The following is a 23,689-nucleotide window of genomic DNA, read 5'->3' on the forward strand; positions in this document are numbered from 1 at the left end:
TGTTTCTAATTGTTCTCTAATTTTGATCTCTACTGTATATATATATATATATATATATATATATATATATATATATATATATACATATGTGTGTGTCAAAAGTTTGGAAACATTACTATTTCTGTGTTTTTGAAGTCTCTTATGCTCATCAAGCCTGCATTTGTTTGATCAAAAAAGAATAATAATGTTATATATATATATATATATATATATACACATCAAATGATATTATATATAAGATATTTTACAGCTGAACATAACTAGAAAACATTACTTTCACTTGAAATGTTCATTACTTTTTTTACAACTTTTTTGTGATCAATTTTTATTTCGATTTTAAAATAAATGTTGTTTTATGCAAAGCAATTCTGGCATTTTAAAACTAATTTCCAGGACTGGAAATCACAGCTTACTCCACAATTTATTAACTCCATTTTAATTTTAGAAGGCATTGTTGAAACAGTTTTTGCATATTTTTCATGAACAATCATAAACGGATTTTTCATTTAAAAAAGGTGTTTTCAGAGATATTCAATTCTTATAAAAATAAATAAAAAATGAAACCACAATCTTACAAAAAAAAAAAAAAAAAACACACAGCAGAGATCCAATCTAATCGTAATTGGCAATCCATTCACACAACAACAGGTGTGCGTTAGCATCTGCGCGAAGCCTCCATCACTTTGCACCATTTGTGCGCATGGGGAGGGGGGTGTCAGTGCGCGTCATTTAATATGTTGCGTAGTCGCGAGCTCGTGCGTCGTGCGCGAGCTCAATAAGCACCGCACTAGGTGCGCGCGCGTGCCGTGCCGTGACAGTCGCCATTTTATTTTGAAAAACCCAAATCGAACCGAGGGAGAAAGCGACCTTTTATCAGTCAAGATCAGAACGAAGAAATACGACGAAAATGATCATCCGCTCGTAATTTTTCCAGGATCGAGGTAACGCGTCCTCTCGCTGCGATCGGGGTTTCGGTAAAATCTTACAAATAGCTGAATATATGAATTGCTCATCATATGTTGTCTGCTCGGCTAATTTAACGTTAGCATGTAGCTTACCTTGCTGGTGGTTTTAACGGCCAAAAAGTCTTAAAATCCCAACTGGCTCTGCGCGCACTGGTAGGATCACAGTTAACGGTCGTTAGTAGTTCGGTGGATGTGGCCATTAATGTGCATTTTTGAAAACATTATGAATGTAAGTAAAGCTCTTGTGGTGCGCGCTATAGCTAACTACATGGTCACTGGAGTGATTTCAGACACCGAGTTTGTTGCCTTGCTCTGTTTCTCCAACCATATAAATGTGTTGAGTGAGGCCCGGGCGACAGCAGTGTAGCTGTATGCAAACCTGCATGACTGCTTATGTTCACTTGCACTGATTTACATGCTCTTACATGTATACCAAATTGTTTTTACGCAACTATCAGTGCATTTAATACGACTTTATACATGAGTTAGATGTTTGTTTGCCATATTTTAGCATATTCATGTTAGAACTGTATTGTTGGAAGTGTTTTGCCAGTGTTTTACTTGTACTGGCACTCATAACTCTTGTCTGTTGTACATTTCTAACATTAATGCCCAAAGCAAACAAGCAGACTGGTCCTGTCAGCTAAGTGGTCTCGATGAGCATGTCGGGAACAGGCTAGTGCTCGTCACCGTTCGAAACAATGAGGTTTTAGGCTGTTAGCTTAGCCTAGCTGTTAGCCAGCTCTGGATTAGCACGACTGTTGTTGGATCTGACAGAACTGGCCGTTAAAAAGCTATTGGGAGTTAATTTCGGTATAATACAGTTGAGTATGGGATACAACTCTATCCGAAGAGGCGTTTCGTGTCATAAATATGTAGATATTGATAAATAAGCAACTTGGATGAAAGATGAGTTAGCACTAGGAATGCTAACGGTGTTGTCCACAGACAAGTTGGGAGTGTTTGATCGTTTGAAGTCAAATTGTTGTTGGGAGTTGTTTCGTGAAAACGACACAAGTTAACCATTGGTAATACAGGTTAATCTCTTTGTAAATTATTGAACGTTTTCGCCAGTCATGTGTTTTACGTGACTTGTGTTTGTAACTGAAACTATAATGTATTATTGCTTAATTATTTTCCTTAATAATCATTGTTTTTTCTGTATTTTATTTCTATTGTTTACACTCAGTATTTCAAGAAGGTGATTTAGCAGTTAAATGAGTTTAGAAAACATGTTGTTGTGTAACTTAGTCTGGCTTGTTTTAGGTCTCAAAACGTCACACTTCATGCATCTATTTTCTCATAAATGTACTTGCAAGCCCTTGGCGGCTTTAATGTAGCAGGAACCGAACGTTCTAGAGGTTTATCTACTCTGTTTGTGCGACCCTTCAACTTTAGTCGAGGCCTGTGAGTCTGAGTGTGTATGACTTCCGGTTTTGCAGCTGTACCGTTCAGTTTCTCTCCGCGCGTTAAAAATAAAACAGAAAGTGACTGAAAATTTGGAACTGGAGTTCTGACACCTTTTTTAAATTTAAAGTGGTCACTGTTACACTGTAAGGTTTTAATGAATTGAGCGTTAGAATCTTAGTGTGTTGAACGTTTTTAAAGGGACAGTCCCCCCCAAAATGAAAATTCTGTTATTTGCTCACCCTCATGTCGTTACACACCTGCATAGAGGCATCCTAATTTGTATACTTATGGACTATTATATAACATTGTGTAATATAAATAGCGTTCAAACTGAAAAATAAAAAGTGCTCTTGAGATACCTCGATGGTGCACTTAAAGGGTTAGTTCACCCAAAAATGACAATTCTGTCATTAATTACTCTCTCATGTTGTTCCAAACCCATAGGACTTTCTTGGAACACACATGAAGATCTTTTTGTTGAAATCTGAGAAATGTATGTCCCACTATAGGGACAGAATGCAGTCCCTCGCAACTGAGAATTCGACACTTCGAAAAATTCATAGACGTCGTAAACCTTATCCATATGAATTCAACGAATTTAGTCAATTTTCTGAAGACACCCTCGCTTTGTGATTAACAGATTGAATGTCGTCTTTTATTCACACAAACATTGATCTGCTAACATAAACAAAACGAACCTGCTTGACGCGTGAGAACAAACCTCTTGCGGAAGCTCAAACGTGCTGCGTAACACAAGAATGAACCTCATTGGTTCTTGCTGAAGCTCAAACGTGCTGCGTAACATGCAAATTAACCTCATTGGTTCTTGCTGAAGCTCAAACGTGCTGCGTAACATGCAAAGTAACCTCATTGGTTCTTGCTGAAGCTCAAACGTGCTGCGTAACATGCAAATTAACCTCATTGGTTCTTGCTGAAGCTCAAACGTGCTGCGTAACACACGAATGAACCTCATTGGTTCTTACTGAAGCTCAAACGTGCTGCGTAACATGCAAATGAACCTCATTGGTTCTCATGCTTCAAGCGAACATGCTTGAGCTTCCGTTTACCGCAACTGATGCGCGAGTAGATGAATATTTGTGAATAAAAGCCTAAATTCAATCTGTTCATCATAAATCGACCGAGTCTCTTCAGAAAATTGTAGAAAAAAAAACGCTTAATTCAAATGGATTAGTTTTACGATCTCTTTATGAACTTTTTGAAGCGTCAAAGTGCTGTTTGTGTAGCTGTCTATGGAGGGACAGAAAGCTCTCAGATTTCATCAAAAAGATCTTCATTTGTGTTCGGAAGGTGAACGAACATCTTACGGGTTTGGAACGACATGAGGATGAGTAATTAATGAAAGAATTTAAATTTTTGGGTGTACTATCCCTTTAACCGGGGGGGGGGGAATTAAGCATGAAATGTTGGCCACTTCATGCTGTCAACTATTGCAGCTTTCCTTGTGAGTGGAGGGACAATCAGACCCTGTTGTCGGATGACAAAATAACCTTATAAGATTAATACATTAGACAAGGGGTCGGCAACATTAAAGCACTCACTGCGCTCTCCAAGCTAATTAGGTGCTAAGACCGATGTATCAGTATATAAAAATGCTATAAAGTTTGCCAACACTGGCACGCAGAGGGCTAATGGCTAAAGAGGTGTATGTACCGGTATTTGATTTAAATAAAAGCCCTCAAACTTGCATACGCATGTACATTTTGAGGTAATCATTCCTCAAAGTCTTACAGCCTGTTTTATTAAGTTAGGTGCTATAAATACTATTAAAGCGTGAGATTTTATCCTGTGCTAGCGGACTGATTCCTCTGCGTGCCTTGAGGTTCAACGATCGCTGCATTAGACCGTGTAATGCATTATATGTGTAGTACGTCATTCCACCTAAATAATTTAGTCCGGTCCCAAAATAAGATTTCGATGAATGTTGACTTACGTAATATATGGACCAAAAACAAAACATTTCTCAAAATATCATCTTTTGCGTTCGTACAGGTTTGGAACAAGTAAATGACCATTTGTTTTTGGGTGAACTGTCTCTTTAATGTGTTATGGACTTATTGTTGAATGTTTTATATGGCAACTGAAGATCTACTGTGTGCTCATTTTAATTTGCCCTTTCTAATTGCTTTTTATATCTCATGTTTGTCCAGATGTTACACTAAGAAGTGCACTGAAGGACATTACTTGGAATCAGCATCCACCCAGAGACTCTGCTTGTTGGAAACTAGACACTTTTCACACCTTTTGGGGGGGGGGGGACCGACAGAAGTAACCTATCACTGAAGTGACTAAAGGGGAATAATGGTGATTTTGCGCCGGGCTCGGCCGCCTGCTTCCGCCCCAACCAGCAATGAATCTTGACTCGCTCTCGCTGGCTTTGTCTCAAATCAGCTACCTGGTGGACAATTTAACTAAGAAAAACTACAGAGCCAGCCAGCAAGAAATACAACATGTGAGTGCATTGGTGTTTTGGTGTCATAAATACACTTATGCTATGTTCAGACTGCAGGCAAATCGGATTTTTTCCTCAAATCAGACTATCCGCACTATTAATTGCAAGTGATCAAACAAGATTTGTGTCCAAACAAAACCAGCATATCTGCATGGGTTGCTTTGGTAAAGATGTAGCCACGTATGTGATGAGGCTTTCAAAAAGGATGGAGGTGCATCATCTCGCTCTCCAAATAGGCACCCTATCGAGTTTGCACAGGAAAATGGCAAAATCTTGGGACATTCCATTTAAACATCGTATGAATAGCGGTGTTGCCGTCACCAGTTTTGATGTAATTGTTGTGTCAAGAGTGATGCAAAAAATTTGTTTTTTGCTTGCAGTCTGAACATGGCCGTAGTTATCAGTTTTTAACCTGGAATATTAAGTGAACATTGCAAGTTCCATCAGTGAACTAAAGGTATTTACAATTTGATGCATCACTTTTTCTCAGATTGTGAATCGTCACGGCCCTGAGGCAGACCGGCATTTATTACGCTGTCTCTTTTCCCATGTGGATTTCAGTGGCGATGGTAAAAGCAGTGGCAAAGATTTCCACCAGGTAATATATGTAGCTTCTGCTTTGAAAAGAGACTGTTTATCAAAAATAAAAGCATATTAGTTTCAATATTTGTTTAATGTGCGATCTCTTATTTGCTTCAGACACAGTTTCTGATCCAGGAGTGTGTCTCTCTTATTACGAAACCAAATTTTATTTCAACGCTTTGCTACGCCATTGACAATCCCCTGCACTATCAAAAGGTTTGTTCATCTACCTTTCAAATTTAACCTTTTATATTCAATGCCAGTCTTGTGATTAAGTGCTTGTTTATAATACATTTCGTTCATTGGTTGCATGTCTGCTTGTTTGTAGAGTTTGAAACCGTCACCTCACTTATTTACTCAGCTGAGTAAAGTTCTCAAGCTAAGCAAGGTTCAAGAGGTAGGCAAAAAGCTTTCCAATATATTTCAAAAAGTAAAAAATAGTAGTTTTCGTCAAATTAATGTGAGAACTAAATCTGTCTCTTTCTCCAGGTGATTTTTGGCCTTGCTCTGCTGAACTCCAGCAACGCAGACCTTCGAGGGTTTGGTAAGTGTTTACTTCCTGAAGTATTTGTTTCAGTTTCGCTTCTGGGGCATTAAATGTGAACGTTTTCGGCGCAACAAACCCTGGTTGCTTTCTTTCACAGCTGCTCAGTTTGTGAAGCAGAAGCTTCCTGACCTTCTCCGCTCGTACGTGGACGCGGACCTCGGAGGGAATCAGGAAGGTGGCTTCCAGGACATTGCCATAGAGGTTCTGCATCTGCTCCTCTCCCATCTTCTGTTCGGGCAGAAGGGCACGAGCGGAGTCGGACAAGAGCAGATTGACGCGTTCCTCAAAACACTGTGCAGAGGTTAGTAGAAAATTCTACTACAAGATGGCTTCTTGCATGTCATATTTTGCTAGTTCTCCAGATTGAAATCGGCTCTCATGCTGTGCTCTAGAGTCATTTAGTCCTGTGTTTTTGTTTGTCCCAGATTTCCCGCAGGAGCGCTGTCCTGTGGTGCTCGCACCACTGCTGTACCCTGACAAACGGGACATTCTCATGGACAGGATCCTGCCAGACTCTGGAGACTTAAACAAGACCATGATGGAGAGTTCCCTTGCTGACTTCATGCAAGAAGTTGGCTATGGCTTTTGTGCAAGGTATTAACAAACACCTGAAAATTAAATCAGTCATTTGCACATTCCCATGTTCCAAACCTGTAAAAAAAATATTTTTTTGAAGGATTTTGGCATGTGTTTTTGCCATATATGTGGTTAGTGTTTAGAAAGTTTTGCGCTCCATTGGGGAAAATGTAAATTGATAGAATTTTTTTTATTGGAAAACACCTAAAATGTGCTGTTGACATTTAAAGGGATTCCCATGTATTGATTGATTTTGTCTTCACAGTCTTGAAGAGTGCAGGAACATAATCCTGCAGTATGGGGTGCGAGAGGTGACAGCCAGTCAGGTGGCCAGAGTGCTGGGCATGATGGCCCGCACTCACTCCGGGCTGTCAGACGGCATTGGCCTACAGGTACGTTCTCTGTCTGGGTGTGTTTTTGGTTCTGCTGGAATTCTATTGTACCAAAGCTTGATTTAAACCGAGATTAGGGAGTGTGAGCAGGTTTGAGTAACTGGTTTGTGTATCTGTAGTCCATTTCCAATCCAGTGGGCGGAGGGATCTGGAGTGATGGGAAGGACAAGAGTGATGGCTCTCAGGCCCACACCTGGAATGTTGAAGTTCTGATTGATGTGGTCAAAGAAGTGGTAAGGTTCTCGTTATTTTAGATGGGACTGCAGCTGCACAGTCTGGGGGGAAAATCTAATTGTTTTTATCCTTGATGAAAATTGTGATTGCAAGTTAATGTTACCACTTAAAAAAAGCTCCATGTTTGCGGTGCTTGTATGTAGGGCAACATAATTTGGCAAAAAATGTATTGTATATCAATATGATGTTGGTGGAAAACCACTTAAAACTTTAGCTAGTTTAATAAGCGCTTCTTGTTCTTGTCCTAAATGCATGTTATAAGCGACCAAAAAAATCAGAGCGTAGTGCATATATTGCAGTGCATACATTTCATTAAATCGGTCTTTTTGCGATTGGATAATTGCACTAAGTCATATGATGATTTTATTTAATCATGCAGCTCTCATTTTTAAATGCTTTACAAGGTCAAATGTTAGTTATTATGCAGCTAAATTTCCCCATATTTTTAGCTGTATTTGACTGTGCTTGTTCTCCTCAGAACCCCAATCTGAATTTCAAAGAGGTGACCTATGAGCTTGATCACCCAGGCTTTCTGATCCGGGACAGTAAGGGGCTTCAGATAGTGGTATATGGGGTCCAGAGGGGTCTGGGAATGGAGGTGTTCCCAGTGGATCTCATCTACAGACCATGGAAGCATGCAGAAGGACAGGTAAAGTTTTTATTTGATGCCAAATCATATTAAATTAGTTGTCCAGAACTTTGCGATGGAAATGAAGTAGTATATTGAGTCCCTGCTGTTCTGTTCTCCAGTTATCGTTCATTCAGCACTCCCTGATGAGTCCTGAAGTGTTCTGCTTTGCTGACTACCCCTGTCATACGGTTGCTATTGACATCCTGAAGGCCCCACCTGAGGATGACAACAGAGAGATAGCTACATGGTTAGTGTTGAGCCATTTAAACAATCTTTTAGTCCATCAAGTTTGGTCCATCTTTGTTTAATATCTTCTCCTTTCATTTTGGTCAACAGGAAGAGCTTGGACCTTGTGGAGAGCCTCTTGCGCCTATCTGAAGTTGGGCATTATGAGCAGGTGAAGCAGCTCTTTAGCTTTCCCATCAAGCACTGCCCGGACATGCTGGTGCTAGCGCTGCTACAGATCAGCACCTCCTGGCACACCCTGCGTCATGAGCTCATCTCCACCCTCATGCCCATCTTTCTGGGCAACCACCCCAACTCCGCCATCATCTTGCACTATGCCTGGCATGGACAGGTGGGTGGATTTGACATCTGTTTGAACGGCACAAAGTTTCATTATGGTGTCACCGTGTACTAATGTGCCTGGGTTATGTTTCCAGGGCCAGTCCCCCTCAATCCGCCAGCTGATCATGCACTCTATGGCCGAGTGGTACATGAGAGGAGAGCAATACGACCAGGCCAAGCTATCTCGCATCCTGGATGTGGCTCAGGACTTGAAGGTACCCATCTCCTCAACTCCTGCACGACAAACTGAGACCTGCAACTGAGATACAGTTCTTATGCAAAACTGGTTCTGAAATATTTTTTTTAATTATGTTTCTGAACATTGCAGTCTCTATCAATGCTGCTGAATGGTACTCCATTTGCCTTTGTAATTGACCTTGCTGCACTTGCCTCTCGCCGTGAATACCTCAAACTTGACAAATGGCTCACTGACAAAATACGAGAGCATGGGGTGAGTAAACATTCAAATTTACACTACTGTTCAAAACTTTAGTTTGTCCAATTCTTGCTATTAACTAACTATGATTTTTGCCGCAAACTCCTAATTACTGCTGCTTATTAATAGTTAGTAAGGTAGATGTTAAGTTTAGGTATTGGGTAGGAATAAGGGATGTAGAATATGGTCATGCAGAATAAGGCATTAATATGGGCTTTATAATTACTTATAAACAGCCAATATCCTAGTAATATGCATGCGAATAAGTAGCTAGTTAATAGGGATGCACCGATCCGATACTCAGCATCGGTATCGGCTCCGATACTGCCATTTTTGGCGAATCGGGTATCGGTCAGACGAGGCCGATCCAAATCCGATATTGTTCGTATACTATTCTGTGTTATTGTTAAGCCCCACAAAAGGCACACAAACATTATAAAGCACCATAAGTTTTCGTGCACAATATTATAAGTGTTCTGAAGCCATTATATAGTATAATGTGAGATATAACTTAATATTTAAGTCGTTAAATTCAAGCTCACGTAAACGTTTCCCTCAGCTGCAGCTGTCAATCATTCTTCATTCAGCATTCAAACAGCGCGTCGCGTCCGGTTACGACAGTTAACACAATGAAACTCTCTCCAAGATGATTCAATGTTAGCTACTGTTATTATACTTGATCTGTAGATAAAGGTCTATGGTTTCGCATAAAACAACTTTATCTTGCTGGACTTTATTGCTGTACCTTAATCATGTTACTTTCTACCGGGTGTCTGTTAGATCACAACACTGGAGTAAAGTCAGAGCACTATTTGTTCTTCACGCGCACAGTAACTGAAATTTAAAACTGTTTAAAGAAAATGCTGAATAGACTATTGCATAGATAGATACTGTATAATACACTACGCATCAATATGTATTTTATTTGTGCTTTAAACTTTTCAATGCGGACTCGACGCGCTGCGCGCTGTGACTCGTGTTGCTTCAAGCGCATCATTCTGCGTTCGGGATGCGCATAAGCGATTTGTGCCGCACTGTATTGGAGCCTTTAATATCATAATACAGTGACGAAATGAAAGATTATTAATAGCCGTTCTTGTTCTGTCCTATCTATCATATGTTGCTACCTCATTAAACAGCTGTGCTATACATTTAAAAAATGTCTAAATTTTATAGTAGGCTATAGGCCTATATAAAATAATTGCTATTTTTGATTTTTCATGAATGTATTTTACAACAATACAAAGAGCAATGTGTAAAGTTTTACCAGATTTAGTGTTACACTTATTGTCTCTAATTTGTTCCCCACTAAACATTTTTTTTCACAAAATGTTCAGATTTTATACAATTATTGTGTACTCGTGATTTTTCTAGACTAAATTTTACTGCTGAATTATCCACTAACCTAGTGTATAAAAGCATTTATGTCAGATTATGATCATATATTTTTTGTTGTTGTTGTTTTTCTTTTTTTCAGTTCTTATTATCAGTTCAATACAGAGTTATAGAAATTCTACTTGATTTAAAAAAAAACTGCACTGGTACGGATCGGTATCGGCCGATACTCAGAATTTTTGGGATCGGATCGATTCTGAAAAAATGGTATCGTTGCATCCCTACTAGTTAATAGTGAGAATTGGACCCTAAAATAATGTTACTGGATTTATTTACGCTGACCATGACTGCATTTATTTGATCAAAAATACAGTAAAAGCTGTAATTGAGATTTTTGCCATTTAAAATAACTTTGCTATTTTAATATATTTAGTTTATTTAATGTAATTTATTCCTGTGATGGCAAAGCAGAATTTTCAGCAACTATAACTTCAGTCTTTAGTGTCTCATGTTCTTTTAGTTTTGTTTTTAAGAAATTTAATTTTTATCACTGTTGAAAACAGTCCTGCTGCTTAATTTTTATAATAGAAATTTTATATATTCTCTTGTAACATTATGAATGTCTTTACTGTCACTTTTACCTTACTGGGAAAAAAATGTCTAAACTAGAGGTCGACAGATTCATTGGTTTTGCCGATATATCGGTACCGATAGTTGATCGGTGGAACTATCGTTATCGGGGAAAATCCACACCGATAGTTTTTCTGGGTTGCGTCTGTTGCTGGAGCGGCTGAGAAGAGTTTGCTGTATGAGAGCACTGAGAAGAGACTGCTGGCATTATACAGAGTGAGAGTGGCCTCTAGAGGCCAAATAAACTATCACTGGCTGAGTTGTTTACGTCAACACGTGAGGCTACGCGCAGCACAGAGAGAACACGCTGCACGGAGAGCGCTGACACTTCAGATGCACATTTAAAACATCGACAGTAAAGCGGTTTGAATACAGAACACTGAAGTACATATTGCTGTATCATTATAAAGTTGCTGCATTAGCAGAGAAAGAACAGCAGTATGTTTGCCGTCGATGCTGAGAGGACTAACATTAGTAGTGGCTACCTCAAGCGATTAAAGCAATGACAAAAACGTACGCGAACGTGACACAAATGTTTTGTTGCAATTGCTACCATCTATTTCCATTAGTTTATATCCAGGTGGTCACTTATGCATTCATTAGCCGGCGAAGTTGCATATTTAAAGCTAGCGACGTGATTGCTTTCTCAACATTGACATGTTCATGCAGCCGACAGAAACAAACAAATCAGAAACGCATTCGATTTAAGTACTTTTTTTAATCACTACAATACATAGTTATTTTGATTAGATAATCAAGTGTTTTAAAATAGAAGCAAATAAAGTGAGACTGTACATGTAATATAGGTCTACATTTGTTATTTTAATGCTCTGGCCCTTGCAAATATTTAAATATGGCCATCTTTAAGCATGACTCTTTGGATTTATATGAAATGGTAACACTTAACAAGATTCCATTTTTAGCATTAACTAAAGTTTGTAGAAGTATTATTCATTAGTTTAATTTCAACATTTAGTAATACATTTTAAATTGAGTTTTAATTTATTTTCTGTTATTACCTTAATGTACTATGAACTAACATGAATGATCAAGGTACAATTGTATTACTCAAATATTAATACATGCAGTAAAAACGTATATTGCATAATGCATATAGTTTATGAAAGCTAGCTTATATATCCTTGTTAACAAATGGGACTTGCAAAGTGTTACCTAGAAATTTGCATATGTTTCTAGGTTATAGCTAAAGAGAAACATATTTGACCAGTAATATTTTAATGTTTAAATTATATTTATGTAGTGTTTGTAGAACTTCTCGTTTTAATATATTCATATTTATATATGTATTTAATTTAGCACATTTTGGTTCAGCACTGTTTTACTTTTGTTTGTTTTTAATCCAGTATCCATTTAAAAAAAAAATATCGGTTGAATAATCGGTTATTCGCGATTGTGTATGTACGGTCAAACCTAAATATCAGGATCGGTAAGATCCACTATTGGTCAACCTCTAGTCTAACAATTGATTTCTTTCCAAAAACTAAAAATCTCACTGACCCCAAAACTTTTGACCGGCAATGTATTTGAAGTCACTAAAGACTGACGTGTTCTGTCTTCGTCCATTAGGAGCCGTTCATCCAGGCGTGCGTCACGTTCCTGAAGAGACGATGTCCCTCGATCATGGGTGGTTTGACCCCAGAGAAAGACCAGCCGAAGAGTGCTCAACTTCCTCCTGAAACACTGGCTACAATGCTTGCATGTCTGCAGTCTTGTGCAGGGTCCGTATAGAGCCTTTACATGTTACTAAGCATTTCAAGAAAATGGTTGGGTTGCAGTTAAACACTTCGTTTTGTTGCTGGCTTCTTTGAGCAGGAGTGTGTCTCAAGAGCTGTCAGAGACAATCTTGACCATGGTGGCCAACTGTAGCAATGTGATGAACAAGGCCCGGCAGCCGCCACCAGGAGTCCTGCCAAAGGGACGAGCTCCCAGCACCAGCAGCTTAGATGCTATCTCACCTGTTCAAGTAACTATGATCTTACTTACTGAAGATTGCTATAAGTGTCAAGATTCCCTGAACTGAATTTTGATGTTGTACTCAAATCTGTCCTGTTGTATTCCAGATGGACCCTCTCGCTGCAATGGGCTCTTTGAGTCTAGGTGTCTCGTCCACCTCTCATACCCCGAGCATGCAAGGATTCCCCAGCCTGCAGGGCTCTGCCTTCAGTAACCCCCAGTCCCCAGCCAAAGCCTTCTCAAACCTACCAAACCCAAACCCCAGCACAGCTTTCCCAGGAATTAACCCCCTCTCTTCGCAGCTCCAAGGTACCATAAGACTACTGTGAATTTATAAACTCTGAAAATAAATTTTGATAAACAGTAGTTCAGCCTCAAGTTTGGACCAATTACAAATGAATTAGAATTTCAACAAATTTCTTGAACTACTTCTCAAGGTCCTCTGAGCTCAAGCTTGACTGGGATTGGCTCAGGTTTGGGCATGCCTGCTGTCAGCAGCGACCCCTTCGGCACCAGGAAGATGAGCACACCGGGGCTAAACCCTCCCACATTTCAGCAGAGTAAGATGAAGGCCTGTAAGTGGTGGTGTGGCTGAGAGAGTGCCAGGCGCCTCAAGCTGTATTTCCTCTCAAAACTGGCCCTCAGTTTCTCAGTCCTTTTGACAACCATTTTAAAGTGTCTTTAATCTGTGTAATTTTCATCCCTGGGCCAAAAAAAGTAATTACAATCTAAGAGGAAATACAGGTCAGTCTACATTACAGCAAGATGTTTTTGGCAACTAGCTTGGATCCGTGTGAAAATATCATCCGTTTTCTTCCATTAGACCTATGAAGGAAAACAAGCTGTTTGCCAGAAACTTCTGTTTTGTTTTCTCTGAATTTGTACTTTTGTAGTTCTTTTAACATGCGTTTTTTAAATGCATAATGTGCGGTAACTGGGTTTTCTATGTTGTAGCTGACCTTTCTCAGGTGTGGCCCGAGGCAAACCAGCACTTTAGTAAGGAGATTGACGACGAGGCAAACAGCTATTTCCAGCGCATCTACAACCATCCACCACACCCCACAATGTCTGTGGATGAGGTGAGATTGAATTGGAACTGAATGAGAGGAATGACACTTTTGCTCATTCCTAATACCTCAACTCTAATTTCCCAGGTGCAGCTTTCACATTCATAGTTATTCTTTTAATGTAGGTGCTGGAAATGCTGCAGAGATTTAAGGACTCGAACATCAAGCGGGAACGGGAAGTTTTTAACTGCATGCTGAGGAATCTGTTTGAGGAGTACAGATTCTTCCCTCAGTATCCAGACAAAGAGCTGCACATCACCGCATGCCTCTTTGGGGGAATCATTGAGAAGGGCCTGGTCACATACATGGCGCTGGGCTTGGCCTTACGATACGTCCTGGAAGCCTTACGCAAACCTTTCGGATCAAAGATGTATTACTTTGGGATTGCTGCACTAGATAGATTTAAAAATAGGTACTGTCACTAGTTCATGCTTTTCCAGCCAACATACAATAAATCTCATTTGGAACATTTCTTACTATATTGAGTTGTGCATTTGTTTTAAATCTGAGCCACTCTCTTCCTCAGACTGAAGGACTATCCCCAGTACTGTCAGCACTTGGCGTCAATAGCCCATTTCCTGCAGTTCCCACACCATTTACAAGAGGTAACTAGTTAAGTTTTATTTTGGTAGATGCCTACAGCATCTTTCCATAATTTCTCACTCTGCAATAGTTGGTTAAACTTCCAGCTGAATAAGTCTCCAATGTATGTTGTCCATTTTCTCTGTGTAGTATATAGAGTATGGCCAGCAATCCAGAGACCCTCCTGTGAAGATGCAGGGCTCCATCACCACCCCAGGCAGCCTGGCTCTAGCCCAGGCTCAAGCTCAGTCTCAGACCCCTAAAGCCCCCCTACCTGTCCAAGCCAGCACCTTAGTGACCACAGCCACCACGACCACCACTGCTGCCAAAACCACCACCATCACAAGACCTACAGCTCTTGGACCTAAGAAGGACGTGCCAGTAAGTGAACACAGATCAATGGTAAATATAAGAAAATTACATTTACGGAACAGTGACTAAGATGCACTCATCTGTTACTTGATGCTTTAATTTCTTCCCCAGCCTTCAATCAACACCACAAACATTGACACCTTGTTGGTGGCCACAGACCAGACTGAAAGGATTGTTGAGCCCCCAGAGAACGTTCAAGAGAAGATTGCGTTCATCTTCAACAACTTGTCCCAATCAAACATGACCCAAAAGGTTTGTTTTTACAATTGATTTCATTGCCATGCTACATTTTATATCAAGACGTTTGTGTTTTTAACCCCTAAACCATCTCTTGCTGTTTGTTTGAAGGTGGAGGAACTGAAAGAGACTGTGAAAGAAGAATTCATGCCCTGGGTGTCTCAGTACCTGGTCATGAAGCGTGTCAGCATTGAGCCCAACTTCCACAGCCTGTATTCTAACTTCCTGGACACACTGAAAAACCCAGAGTTTGTTAAGATGGTTCTCAATGAGACTTACAGAAACATCAAGGTAAATTTTTTTTTTTAAATAGCAAGTTCAAGGTCATACAACAGAGATATAGCTATGTTATCATGACTTCATGTTGTTCCTTTTTGTTTCTCAGGTCCTTCTTACCTCTGATAAGGCAGCTGCTAACTTCTCAGATCGATCCCTGCTGAAGAATTTGGGTCACTGGCTTGGAATGATCACCCTTGCTAAAAACAAACCCATCCTGTACACAGTGAGTTCATTATCAATCACCTGTGATTGAAACATTTATAGATGTTTAAAAAAATGAATCAAATTAGTTTATACCTGCATTATTGTTTTGCTCTCTTCTATAGGATCTGGAGCTAAAGTCTCTCTTGCTGGAGGCTTATGTGAAAGGCCAGCAGGAGTTACTGTATGTTGTTCCCTTTGTGGCCAAAGTCTTGGAATCAAGTCTGCGGAGTGTGGTAATAATGCAATTTTCTCTACCAATCTTGCTGTCAGGTGTTATGTGTGGGCCAGTTTTGCAAATACCTGGACATAATAACCTTAATCTGTGCACTGTTTTGTAGATTTTCAGACCGCAGAACCCTTGGACCATGGGCATCATGAATGTACTGGCTGAGCTCCACCAAGAACATGACTTAAAGGTCAGTCACTTCTCATTGACGCTAAGCATATGGTGCATAAGCGTCTAGTGGTGTAGTTTTCACTGAGTCCCACAATTCGTTTGTTACAGCTTAACCTCAAGTTTGAGATTGAGGTGCTCTGCAAGAATCTGTCTCTGGACATCAGTGAGCTGAAGCCAGGAAACCTGCTGAGAGACAAAGAGAAGCTGAAGAGTTTGGAGGAGCAGCTCTCTGCACCAAAGAAAGAGACCAAGCCTCCTGAAGAAATGCTGCCTATAGTTACTACAGGTATAACACTAAAACAGGCACATTTAAAGTTGCATAATTTTTCTATAATTTTATATTTCCCTGTCTAACCATAAGTAGACTCAGTTTCATTTACAGTTGCTCCCTCGACTCCGGCCACCACCACAACCTGTACGGCCACCGGGCCACCCACGCCACAGTTCAGCTACCATGACATCAATGTGTACGCCTTGGCTGGCCTTGCCCCACACATCACCATCAATGTTAGCGTAAGTCTCACCTTATATAAAGTCAATTTATCAACTTTTTATTTTTGAATGCTTTTAAATTGAGACTGCCTTTTCTTCACTGTTTTTTATAGATCCCACTGCTGCAGGCCCACCCTCAGCTGAAGCAGTGCGTGAGACCAGCAATTGAGCGTGCCGTACAGGAGCTTGTGCACCCAGTGGTGGACCGATCAATCAAGATCGCCATGACCACCTGCGAGCAGATAGTCCGGAAGGACTTTGCGCTAGACTCCGAGGAGTCTCACATGCGCGTGGCTGCCCACCACATGATGCGCAACTTGACCGCCGGCATGGCCATGATCACCTGCAGAGAGCCGCTGCTCATGAGCATTGCTACCAACTTGAAGAACAGCTTTGCAGCAGCTCTTAGGGTACGGAATAACATTGTTCTCTCATTCAAAATTGACACCCTTCCTAGCTCAAAATCAAGACCTCTAGTTGCTTTAAGAATTTTGACTGGATGAACATACATTTCAGGCTCCCACACCCCAGCAGAGAGAAATGATGGAAGAGGCAGCTGCTCGCATCGCACAGGACAACTGTGAGCTTGCGTGTTGCTTTATCCAAAAGACAGCAGTGGAGAAAGCTGGACCTGAGATGGACAAGAGACTGGCAACTGTAAGTCCCTGCTCTGTCCTAATTGTTGCAACAGTTGCTTGTCACGTCTAGTGTAATCTGATTAATTTCTGTATCTTGCAGGAATTTGAGCTGAGGAAGCACGCTCGCCAAGAAGGCCGCCGCTACTGTGACCCCATGGTACTCACCTATCAGGCTGAGCGTATGCCAGAGCAGATCAGACTGAAGGTGAGAGCTCTTTGCAAAGGTCATTGAGTTGATGCACTGCTCTCTGACAGTGTTAGATTCTAACTGGCTGCTCCTCTCCAGGTCGGTGGAGTGGATCCTAAACAGCTGGCTGTTTATGAGGAGTTCGCCCGAAACGTTCCTGGCTTCCTACCCAGTAACGACCTGTCTCAGCCCACGGGTTTCCTTGCTCAACCAATGAAGGTACAGCCCCTGTCGTTCTTGAGATTTTTGTATGGTTGTCACATTGGGTAAGTAACTCACAGGTTCTTTTTCTACATTGCAGCAACAGGCATGGCCTACTGATGATGTGGCTCACATCTACGATAAGTGCATCTCAGACCTTGAGCAGCACCTGCATGCTATTCCACCTGCGCTGGCCATGAACCCACAGACCCAGGCCATACGCAGCCTCCTGGAGGCAGTTGTCATGGCTAGGAACTCCCGTGATGGCATTGCTGCCCTGGGACTTTTGCAAAAGGTTAGATAAACTCTGGGGGGAAAACTTGGGGAATAAGCCTATATGGCAGTGTTCTCCAATCCTGCTCCTGGAAGGCCACTGATCTGCAGAGTTTAGCTCCAGTCCTAATTAAACACCTGAAAGGTCTTCAGGATCACCAGAAACTTCCAGGCAAATGTTTTGAAGCTAAACTCTGTAGGACAATTAGTCCAATAGGAGAAGGATTGGACACCCCTGCAATATGGTCTCAGCTTAAATCTAACTTCTCTTTTGCTTGCTTACTCTCAGGCTGTGGAGGGTCTGCTGGATGCCACCAGTGGTGCTGATACTGATCTGTTGCTAAGCTACAGGGAGTGCCACCTGCTGGTGCTGAAAGCCCTACAGGACGGTCGTGCCTACGGTCCACAGTGGTGCAACAAACAAATCACCAGGCCAGTACCACAACTGTGACGTAAACTTGTTTGTCTCAGGCATAGATGGGTCTTAAAGGTCCTAACCCTTTCTTCTATGCCCCCCTGCAGATGCCTGATTGAGTGCAGAGATGAATACAAGTACAACGTTGAGGCCGTAGAGCTCCTCATCAGAAACCACCTGGTCAACATGCAGCAGTACGACTTGCACCTGGCTCAGGTGAGGGTAGTGTCTCTCGGACATCAAAGGAAACTGATGTAAATGAGCGGATTCTTACTCTTCTGTGTTTTCAGTCCATGGAGAACGGGCTGAACTACATGGCCGTGGCGTTCGCCATGCAGCTAGTGAAGCTACTTCTGGTTGATGAACGCAGTGGGAGCCACATCACTGAAGCAGATCTCTTCCACACCATTGAGACGCTGATGAGGACCAGTGCCCACTCCAGAGCCAACGCTCCTGAAGGGTAAGATACCACTTATGCCACTGGTTGAAGTGAATGTTAATTTTTTTTTACTGAACATTTTAAGTAATCTGGACAACTTCTGTGTAACCACTAGTTTGCCCCAGCTGATGGATGTTGTCCGCTCCAACTACGAGGCCATGATCGATCGTCACCATGGTGGGCCAAACTTCATGATGCACTCTGGGATTTCTCAAGCCTCTGAGTATGATGACCCACCAGGTCTTAGAGAAAAGGCAGAGTACCTGCTGAGAGAATGGGTCAACCTGTACCACTCAGCAGCTGCAGGAAGGGACAGCACTAAGGCCTTCTCTGCGTTTGTTGGACAGGTTAGCCAGGTTAAAGAGCACTCAAAATACAAAGGTTTTCTCAAGGCTAGAATTAGCCTGCATTACTTCATTCTGTCACACCTGCATTGTTCTTTCACAGATGCATCAGCAGGGCATACTGAAGACCGACGACCTCATCACTCGCTTCTTCCGGCTGTGCACAGAGATGTGCGTGGAGATCAGTTACCGTGCTCAAGCCGAACAGCAGCACCCGACCACCAGCCCTGCCATCATCAGGGCCAAGTGCTACCATAACCTGGATGCTTTTGTTCGGCTCATCGCCCTTCTGGTCAAACACTCCGGAGAGGCCACCAATACGGTCACCAAAATCAACCTGCTCAACAAGGTTGGAATGCTTACAGTGGTTTGTGGCTCAGTGTTGACTTATTTTTTTGAAGGTCTTGATTAATGCTGCATTTCTTGTCTTGGTGCAGGTTCTGGGCATTGTGGTGGGTGTGTTGATCCAAGATCACGATGTGAGGCAAACAGAGTTCCAACAGCTTCCATACCACAGAATCTTCATTATGCTCCTGCTGGAGCTTAATGCACCAGAGCATGTGCTGGAGACCATCAACTTCCAGACCCTCACTGCCTTCTGGTAAGCACACGGTTTTAGACTTGAGATCTGGTTAAATTTATCATTGTTTGGCCAATTTTCATGGGCAACATCCAGTCATTTCAATAGGAATCCATGAGGTTGGGAATTTGATGTAGGTGAAAGATTTTTTCCAACATGCTTGGTTTGAAAGTGACTTCTTTGTGAGCTCCGCTACACTATTGATAATAGATAATGGGTAATGAAATCTTGCTAATGTGAACACACCTTTATGGTTCTGATCAATCTTTGAGTATTAAAGGACCATCGTCTCTTTCAGCAACACCTTTCACATCCTGAGGCCGACTAAAGCACCTGGTTTTGTGTATGCTTGGCTGGAGCTCATCTCTCACCGCATCTTCATTGCCAGGATGCTTGCGCACACACCACAACAAAAGGTCTGTATTTCCTGTGTGATATACATCAGGGGTGTTCAATCCTTCTCCAGGAGGACCACTTTCTTGCAAAGTTTCTCCGACTATAATTAAACACACCTGAAAGTGGCCTTTCAGGGGCAGGATTGGGCACCTCTGATGTCCCTCCACATCCCATATTCATGCCAGTCAATCGCTGACTACCCCACTGTGCCTTAAACGTCTCTTTCCTCTCATGCAGGGTTGGCCAATGTATGCTCAGCTGCTGATAGATTTGTTCAAGTATCTTGCACCCTTCCTAAGGAATGTTGAACTCAACAAACCTATGCAAATTCTCTACAAGGTATTAATACAGTCTTTCCTCCAAAAGCCTGTCTGGTGGTTCACTGGGTCAGTTTGTGACCTTGCATTGTTTTTCTCTGTATTCTCCAAGGGAACACTTCGTGTGCTGCTTGTCCTGCTACACGACTTCCCAGAATTCCTGTGCGACTACCATTATGGCTTTTGCGATGTCATCCCGCCCAATTGCATCCAGCTGAGGAACCTGATCCTGAGTGCCTTCCCCCGCAACATGAGGCTTCCAGACCCCTTCACCCCTAATCTGAAGGTAGAGAGTTGCACATCACATTTGACATCATATGTGATGCTTTGTAGTCTTAACTTAAAGTATACTTGTGGTTACATTGTGGCGTGTGTAATAATCGGTGTCTCCCCACCAGGTGGATATGCTGAGTGAAATCAATATCGCTCCCCGCATCCTCACTAACTTCACCGGTGTGATGCCGTCCCAGTTTAAGAAGGATCTTGACTCTTACCTCAAGACCCGCTCTCCTGTCACCTTCCTCTCTGAGCTGCGCAGCAACCTGCAGGTAGAGGGTGCCACTCTGAATCACAAAACCGTTCACAACAGACTCGTAAGTTAATCTTTTGTGGCGTTATTAGGCTCTTGACAGTAAAACATTAGTTCGCTGAGTCTAAACACAAACTTGACTTCATAAACCGCAATTGTTTATTTTAAATGAATAATTGCGTACAAATGCACTGTTACCTCCAGGTGTCCAATGAGCCTGGAAACCGCTACAACATCCAGCTGATCAATGCTCTCGTGCTGTACGTTGGAACCCAGGCCATTGCCCACATCCACAACAAGGGTAGCACTCCTTCCATGAGCACCATCACGCACTCGGCACACATGGACATCTTCCAGAACCTCGCAGTCGATCTAGACACCGAAGGTGAGATGCAAAACAAGTTTTTTGTTTTTTTTTGTCCCCTCTCTCTAGTTTTAGTTTACATTGTGACTTATTTTCCTCCTCCCAGGGCGCTATCTATTCCTGAATGCGATAGCCAATCAGCTGCGTTATCCAAACAGCCATACACACTACTTCAGTTGTACCATGCTGTATCTGTTTGCCGAAGCCAATGCTGAAGCCATTCAAGAGCAGATCACCAGGTATGACATTTTAATGATTTATTTAAAAAAAAAGTTTAAACATTTTTATTTTTAAGAACGAATGCAATTATTTGTACGGAGACAATACTTTAAACAGACTGCTTTAGAAGAAATTGAGTTATAATCAATGAATTGCTCAATTTAATTTTCCTTGAAGTTTTGACATCACTGCCTCTATAGCCCCGCCCACCGAATCGCTCATGTCATTTTAGTTCCATTAACTGTTAAGATACAACTTTGGATTTTAATGTATTAGTAAGTAAATTCTTTAATCATTTTTCATTGTTAGTTCATAAACTGTTAACAAATGGAACCCTTTGTGTAAAGTGTTACCAGGAATTCTTAGAAATAACAAAATGTAATAAATGAAGTTAACTGAAGTGCTTGTCGTGCAGGGTCCTGCTTGAGAGGTTGATTGTGAACAGGCCGCACCCATGGGGTTTGCTCATCACCTTCATAGAGCTGATCAAGAACCCTGCCTTTAAGTTCTGGAGCCATGATTTTGTGCACTGCGCCCCAGAGATTGAGAAGTAAGTTGGCCAACATGACACGATCCATTCTTTCAGCATTTTTACAACAGAAGATCTGCAACGTTTCCTCTCTCTCTCTCTGCAGGTTGTTCCAGTCGGTGGCTCAGTGCTGCATGGGGCAGAAGCAGGCCCAGCAGGTGATGGAGGGAACAGGTGCCAGTTAGGCTGCAGGAACTGCTCCTGTGCCCAGAGAGAGCTCTTCCTCTCGCCAACCCTTCATTTGCCCCTCCAACACACCCTGCACATCTGATCCACACACAGCCGGCACTGGATTACCGCTTTCCTTCCACCGGGCGGCATCTGACCTGAGGAGTTTCTTTTTTGGTTCTTTTTTTTCCTCCCTCAACAATTAAAAATGTTCAATGTAAATATTAAAAAGGGACATTTAAGAGCAGATTTTGAGTATTTCTTTGTCAAAGGTGAGGCACACGCTTGAGCACATTTTCACTCCTTGCTGTTTGGCTCCCCCAAACTCTCCATAAATTATTTTTTTGCCTTCAAGACGGATTGACTTTTGTTTGGAAGCTTGGTAGTGGCTAAGGAAGCTGTCTTGTTTAATTTCTTTTTATTTTTTGAGGTTTGGTTTTTAAGGGGAGAGCTATCAGTGTGGTGAGCTGATGGGATCGGACCGATGTCCTGGACTGCAGGGTGGGGGGGGTCACTAGTTTTGCACCTGTGAGGAAACAAATCTTGGGTTGGAGGTTCTCCCTGGCACTTGTACAATTGTGGAAATATTCAGAAATTTGTTGGTAAATTGGATCTTTGTGGTTTGTACAAAGATTCAACTTGCAGAACAAAAAAGGACCAATACAGCTCATTTTGTAAGGATTTCGAATGTTTTGTAAATGTATTGGTCCGCGTGTTGTATTTTGTAGTAATTTGTAGTTGCCTTTAGTTCCGCTACTTATTTCCTGTATGTATGCATTCTGTAGTTACTGCATTAAACACTTGAACTGCACCTTTGTTTGCCTTCCATTTTGATTGCATTGGGTTTGTTTTAAACAAGTTGTTCACACTATCATTTGTGACAATTGAAAAAAAATTTTTTTTCTGATTTCATTCTCAATTTAATGCAGTATATAATGTTGTTTGGAGTTTAATGCATTTTTTCAAAGTCAAAACTGCATTCAAGTCCTTTTGGGAAGTTCATAAATCATAATTGGGATGTGCGTACAAGTGATTTTGATTGGAGTAACTGAATTTTGCTGGACTAGATTCTTAGTGGAAAGGAAGGGTTTAAATTGGGTGTATAATTGATTGAATTTAGAATTAACTTGACAAACTTATGCACTTAAAATGGAAAAATGCTAATTTTACGTTGACATGCCTGAAAGTCAGGCTTAAAATTCTCACTGGAAGGACGTTACAGTCGCTGTTTCCATCCACATATTTTTATGAACATTTTGATAACTCACCAAAAAAGGTAGAGATGCCAAGATGCTCATAAACCTTAAAAATACACCTTTTTTTATCCGATAAGATGACTTGCAGATAAACTACTTGCTTCAACAGTGGATGTGATTGGATGTCTGGACTAAACATTGGACAAATTTCATCTCAAATGCTGGTTTGATCATTCTGAAATCATGATGTGGTTTAATTCCCTCCCAGAAGCATCTCACTCGACGGCGTTCCCAACATCCGAACAGAAGATAACATGACATTGCGAGATGTTGGGGAAAAGAGTTGCATTTATGATGTTGCGGCATTTCCCAGGAAGTGACAATGTTGTTCTCTTGAAAACAGAGGATTGAAATGCTACTTTATTCACAAATGTTTTATGCGATACTACAATTTTGCTAGTTAAATTCGCATCTTGGGATGAAAACCTAGCTAACGACAGTCATGCTCAACGTTC

General features: G+C 41.4%; 1 protein-coding gene across 6 annotated transcripts; it reads left to right on the top strand.

Annotated features, from left to right (window-relative positions):
• The first annotated feature begins 757 nt into the window (after window positions 1–757).
• cnot1 (CCR4-NOT transcription complex, subunit 1) lies at window positions 758–22,789 on the top strand. 6 transcript variants are annotated; one of them, XM_084396979.1, is made up of 49 exons: window positions 758–941; window positions 4,544–4,845; window positions 5,336–5,443; window positions 5,545–5,643; window positions 5,756–5,824; window positions 5,917–5,971; window positions 6,072–6,275; window positions 6,400–6,568; window positions 6,816–6,942; window positions 7,062–7,175; window positions 7,655–7,825; window positions 7,927–8,054; window positions 8,144–8,384; window positions 8,470–8,589; window positions 8,703–8,825; window positions 12,363–12,514; window positions 12,609–12,759; window positions 12,857–13,058; window positions 13,187–13,309; window positions 13,704–13,828; window positions 13,942–14,228; window positions 14,343–14,421; window positions 14,549–14,779; window positions 14,882–15,022; window positions 15,119–15,298; window positions 15,393–15,509; window positions 15,613–15,723; window positions 15,829–15,906; window positions 15,996–16,173; window positions 16,252–16,400; window positions 16,493–16,789; window positions 16,896–17,036; window positions 17,118–17,222; window positions 17,304–17,423; window positions 17,506–17,700; window positions 17,968–18,110; window positions 18,201–18,309; window positions 18,384–18,553; window positions 18,648–18,879; window positions 18,980–19,225; window positions 19,314–19,477; window positions 19,755–19,872; window positions 20,090–20,191; window positions 20,282–20,455; window positions 20,568–20,717; window positions 20,903–21,083; window positions 21,169–21,301; window positions 21,697–21,831; window positions 21,917–22,789. In XM_084396979.1, the coding sequence occupies exons 2-49, from the start codon at window positions 4,744–4,746 to the stop codon at window positions 21,993–21,995; spliced, it is 7,128 nt and encodes a 2,375-aa protein (XP_084253105.1). In that variant the 5' UTR covers window positions 758–941; window positions 4,544–4,743; the 3' UTR covers window positions 21,996–22,789. The 6 variants fall into 6 exon arrangements, with proteins under 6 accessions (XP_084253105.1, XP_084253101.1, XP_084253103.1 ...); XM_084396975.1 differs by having other exon boundaries at window positions 807–941; window positions 14,549–14,800; window positions 20,568–20,762; XM_084396977.1 differs by having other exon boundaries at window positions 807–941; window positions 20,568–20,762.
• Window positions 22,790–23,689: the final 900 nt, after the last annotated feature.

Source organism: Rutilus rutilus, assembly GCF_951802725.1.
Source record: "Rutilus rutilus genome assembly, chromosome: 23".
Taxonomy (NCBI): Eukaryota; Metazoa; Chordata; class Actinopteri; order Cypriniformes; family Leuciscidae; genus Rutilus; species Rutilus rutilus.

Bases quoted from the DNA above. Each gene is read 5' to 3' on its own strand.
- cnot1 (XM_084396975.1), top strand. From the start codon at position 4,744: ATGAATCTTGACTCGCTCTCGCTGGCTTTGTCTCAAATCAGCTACCTG. The intron at 15,299-15,392 runs GTAAATTTTTTT...TTTGTTTCTCAG, and splicing joins AGACTTACAGAAACATCAAG to GTCCTTCTTACCTCTGATAA. The intron at 16,174-16,251 runs GTATAACACTAA...AACCATAAGTAG, and splicing joins GCTGCCTATAGTTACTACAG to ACTCAGTTTCATTTACAGTT.